This window comes from Entamoeba dispar, genomic scaffold, assembly GCF_000209125.1.
Source record: "Entamoeba dispar SAW760 scf_1105229458933 genomic scaffold, whole genome shotgun sequence".
Lineage (NCBI taxonomy): Eukaryota > Evosea > Mastigamoebida > Endamoebidae > Entamoeba > Entamoeba dispar.
The window spans coordinates 1-4,232 of record NW_001853440.1 but is presented as its reverse complement, the minus strand read 5'-3'; the positions used below and the strand labels follow the sequence as shown (position 1 = coordinate 4,232).

The 4,232-nt window shown below is 23.1% G+C and overlaps 1 protein-coding gene across 1 annotated transcript, besides 7 other annotated features; it reads right to left on the bottom strand.

Moving 5' to 3' along the window:
* Positions 1-1,334: a repeat region.
* Positions 1,335-1,336: 2 nt separating this feature from the next.
* Positions 1,337-1,934: a repeat region.
* Positions 1,927-2,466: a repeat region.
* A 1-nt stretch (position 2,467) lies between these two features.
* Positions 2,468-2,558: a microsatellite.
* Position 2,559: 1 nt separating this feature from the next.
* Positions 2,560-3,162: a repeat region.
* Positions 3,163-3,166: 4 nt separating this feature from the next.
* Positions 3,167-3,300: a microsatellite.
* Positions 3,301-3,331: 31 nt separating this feature from the next.
* Positions 3,332-3,368: a sequence feature (AT_rich).
* Positions 3,369-3,390: 22 nt separating this feature from the next.
* EDI_098120 (uncharacterized protein) lies at positions 3,391-4,185 on the bottom strand (the record flags this gene model as incomplete). The annotated part of the gene is made up of 1 exon (XM_001735150.1): positions 3,391-4,185. A coding segment is annotated over one exon (795 nt), but the record flags the coding sequence as incomplete, so codon positions are not given.
* Between the last annotated feature and the right edge of the window lie 47 nt (positions 4,186-4,232).

Sequence of the window (4,232 nt, the reverse complement as noted above, 5' to 3'; positions counted from 1 at the left end):
AGTTATAAACAAGAACACTCATTTCTTTAAAGAAGAAATAGAAACACTTCCAAATATTCAACAATCAATTGATGATATTAATAAACAGTATCATTATTATTTAGGATGTATTAAAAATGAAATATTTGAAATAAAACCAGATGAAACATATTCAGAAGCTATTAAAAGAGGAGAAGGAATATTTGATAGGATTGATGAAACAGAAAGAAGAAGAAAAATAATAATAGAAAAAAGTCAAGAAACAATTAAAACAATAGAAATAATAAAGAACCAAATGAACAAAATAATAGAAGAATGTAATTATGATGAAGAAATACTAAGTAAAACACGGAATGAAATAATCAATACAATCATTTCTATTGAAGAAATGAATATGAAAGATAAACTATTCAGAACACCAAAAGAAAAAGATAAAATCACACAAACATTTAACAAAAAGAAAGAAGAATGGAAACATATTATAGTGATTATTTTGAGATGAAGAAGAAAAAAGAAGAAGAAAAAGAAAGAAAGAAACAAGAAGGAGAAAGATTAAGAATAATGAAAGGAATGAATACAATTGAAGAAATGAAACAAATAGAAGAATGGACAAATAGAAAAGTATCAAATATACTATTTGATTCAGATATTGATAATTGGAATAAGAATACATCAGTATTTGAACAAAGAATAATGAATAAAGAACATATAATAATTATTATTGAAGATACAAATGGAAATAAATTTGGAGGATATGTTAATGAGAAAATTGATAAAGCTGGTTATTATATAAATGATACAAAATCATTTTTATTTTCAATAGAATCAAAAGGAAGAATGATGAAATTTGATATTAAAGAACCAGAATATGCATTTGCTTTAGATTGTCGAATAAATGCTTTTTTGTTTTTTTTTGGAAGGGGGTATAGAAATGATATTCATGTTTATAAAGAAAAGAGTAAAACAAAATCATTTTGTTATCAATCTTCATATGAATATAAAGGAATAACAAATGCACTTTGTGGAAAACAATATCCAGAATGTTTCACACCACAACGAATTATTGTAATTGAAATGAAATGATTTTATTCATTATTATTTATTTGAAATATAAAAATAAAACAGAATATAAAATCAAATCAATAAATGAATATGAACAGCCATTTCTTTCATCTGCCAATGAACGAAATGGTGAATATAAAAATGGACATATTTCATTCTTGTTTTATTTCATTTGAAAGAATCACACCCAATGTGTTAATTTAATAAATAATAAAAAGAAATAAGAATAAAAGATAAATAAAAATATAATAAGATATTTATTTTATTCTTTTTTATTTATTTTTTATTTTATTGGGATTCGAAGATAGCATGTCAGAGACACCACACAGAACACTAAAATATTTCCATCATTCAAATACACCAGCTATGGACTGATTATGACGTTTTTTAGTTAGAAAAACATCATAATCAATATTGCAAGAATATCAGTGTTTATTATGTACAATGATGTGATATCATTGATAATAAAAGAATGGGTATTTATAAAGATGTTGTTATTACTTGTTAGAACACAAGTATAATTGATAATATAAGAAAGATTATCAAAGGAAAAGGGTCAAGTGGTTGATTCTAAAAAGAATAACAACCCATAGAAATACAGTAGTAATTATATATTCTCCTTAAAATAAGAAAATAAAGAAGAAGAAATTTAAACCCATCGAAATTAAAAAGAAATTAAATAATGAATATTTAAATAAGGGATGTCTAAAATACTTTATTCCACATCAAAAATGAGAAAAGAAAATTCTCACCGTTCAACAACTAAAATCAAAGAATAAGCCAAAATTTGAAGAACAAATACTTTTAAAGCTCAGGGACGGGATAAGTTAATCTCCACTGAGCAAGGAACAACAGAAAATATTTCTATTAATACTTAATTAACTACTTTTTATTTTAGTTATTTTTAATTTATTATTATTGTACTTTTATTTCATTTATTTGTTTTTGATTCATTCTTCATTTATTTTAATATCTTCTTCATTTATTTTGTTTTCTTATTTGTTTTTCTTTATTATTTTCTTCTTTATTATTGAATATAATTCTTGGACAATATTATACAATTCTTTATCTTCATATTTTTTATATGTAATTCTGATTATTCTCTTTTCTCATTTTCACTTCTTGTTCTTTTAATTTTCATTTCAATTTCATTTGTTGTTAATAATTTAGATTTGTTATTTGTATAATGTTTATTATCATTATATTTACTTTCTTTCTTATTTGTTTTTATTTGTATTCTTCTTTTTCCATTTACTATTTTCTTGTTATTTCTTTTATCATAATTATTATTCATTTTATTGTTATTTCATTCTTTCTTTTCTTTGAATTTGAATATCTGTTTGTTGTTTGATTCTTTACAAAACTCTACGACATTACTCAATAATTATGACAACAAAATATGATGTATATTCTGAATTGATAAAACAAATAAATAAAATAAGAAGATATAAGAAGATAAATAAGATAAATTAAATAAGAAATAATAAACAAAACAAAATAAAGATATAAAAATAAAAGAAAGAAATCAATTATGAATTACCTATATTTAGGTTTTCATCATGTTGAGAAGTGAGCAAAACCAGTTTCTTCAACATTTATTTCATATGAAATAATGTTTTTTTCAAACACCCTCGACTTAAATGGTTCCTCATTTAAGTTGCTGCTTGATTTATACCTTGAATTAAATGAATATTAAAACTTTTCATTGTTTATGTGCTGTCATTAGAAGAATACATCCATAACCACTATGTGACTATGGCCTATCTTCTTTATCATCGACACTAATTAAAGAACCCTTTTTCTTGATAACACACCATGTACTCAGCCCAAATCTATCGTTGATAAATATGTTGTGTCCTAATTAATAACAATACTACCACCATAATAGTTAAATAGTCTCATATCAAAATAAATAATAATCCTTAATAAACAATAATAGATAATAATCCTTATTGATAATGCCTCCATAGTAATCAGTCATAATAAAAAAATAACCATCTAATATTGGGTGGTGCACTACCTCACCAAGGCACGTCATAACCAGTCCATAACTGGTAGATTTGAATGATGATAATATTTTAGTGTTCTGTGTGGTGTCTCTGACGTGCTATCTTCGAATCTAAAGAAAATAAAGATATAAAATAAATAAAATAAAAGATATAAAGAAATAAAATAAAAAAAGAAAGATAAGAATAAGAATATAAAAATAAGAATAAAAAGAAATAAAGAATAAAAAAAGAATTATAAAACAAATATAAAGAATGATATGTCAAACAATAAAAGAGAAAAGAATAATAATATAAATGATAATCAATTATAATTTATTTCTACTTCAAATTATATTGTATTTCATTTTTGTATTTTTATTTCATTTCGATACATCATAATGTTAAAACAATCTCTTGGTATTCTTTCATTCTTCTTTAATTCTTCTTCACATCCACATCCTTTAAAACATTTACGTCCAAATGATGTAATTGTTGTTGGTATATTAATAGATGTTAATGACGAACATTCATAAAAACACCATTCTCCTATTTTACTAACAGATGTTGGTATATTAATTGTTTTTAATGATGAACATCTATTAAAACATCCATCTTCTATTTCATTAATTCTTGTTGGTATATTAATAGATGTTAATGAATAACATTTATAAAAACACCAACTTCCAATTTCATTGACTATTGTTGGTATGTTAATGGAAGTTAATGAATAACATCCATTAAAACAAAATTGTCCTATTTCATTAATTGATGATGGTATATTAATTGATTTTAATGATTTACATTCATTAAAACACCAATCTCCTAATTTATTAATTCTTGTTGGTATATTAATTGTTTTTAATGAATAACATTCTTTAAAACATCCATATCCTATTTTACTAACAGATGTTGGTATATTAATTGTTGTTAATGATGAACACCCTGAAAAACATTCATCTCCTATTTTACTAATTCTTGTTGGTATATTAATTCTTGTTAATGTTGAGCATTTATTAAAGTAACCATTTCCTATTTTACTAACAGACGTTGGTATATCAACTGATTTTAATGTTGAACATCCTGAAAAACACCAATCTCCTATTTTACTAATTGTTGTTGGAATAACAAATTCATTAATATCTTTCTTGAAAATATTCTTTCCATTGATTGTTTGTAAGTTTTCTGGTATTCAATACTAATAAC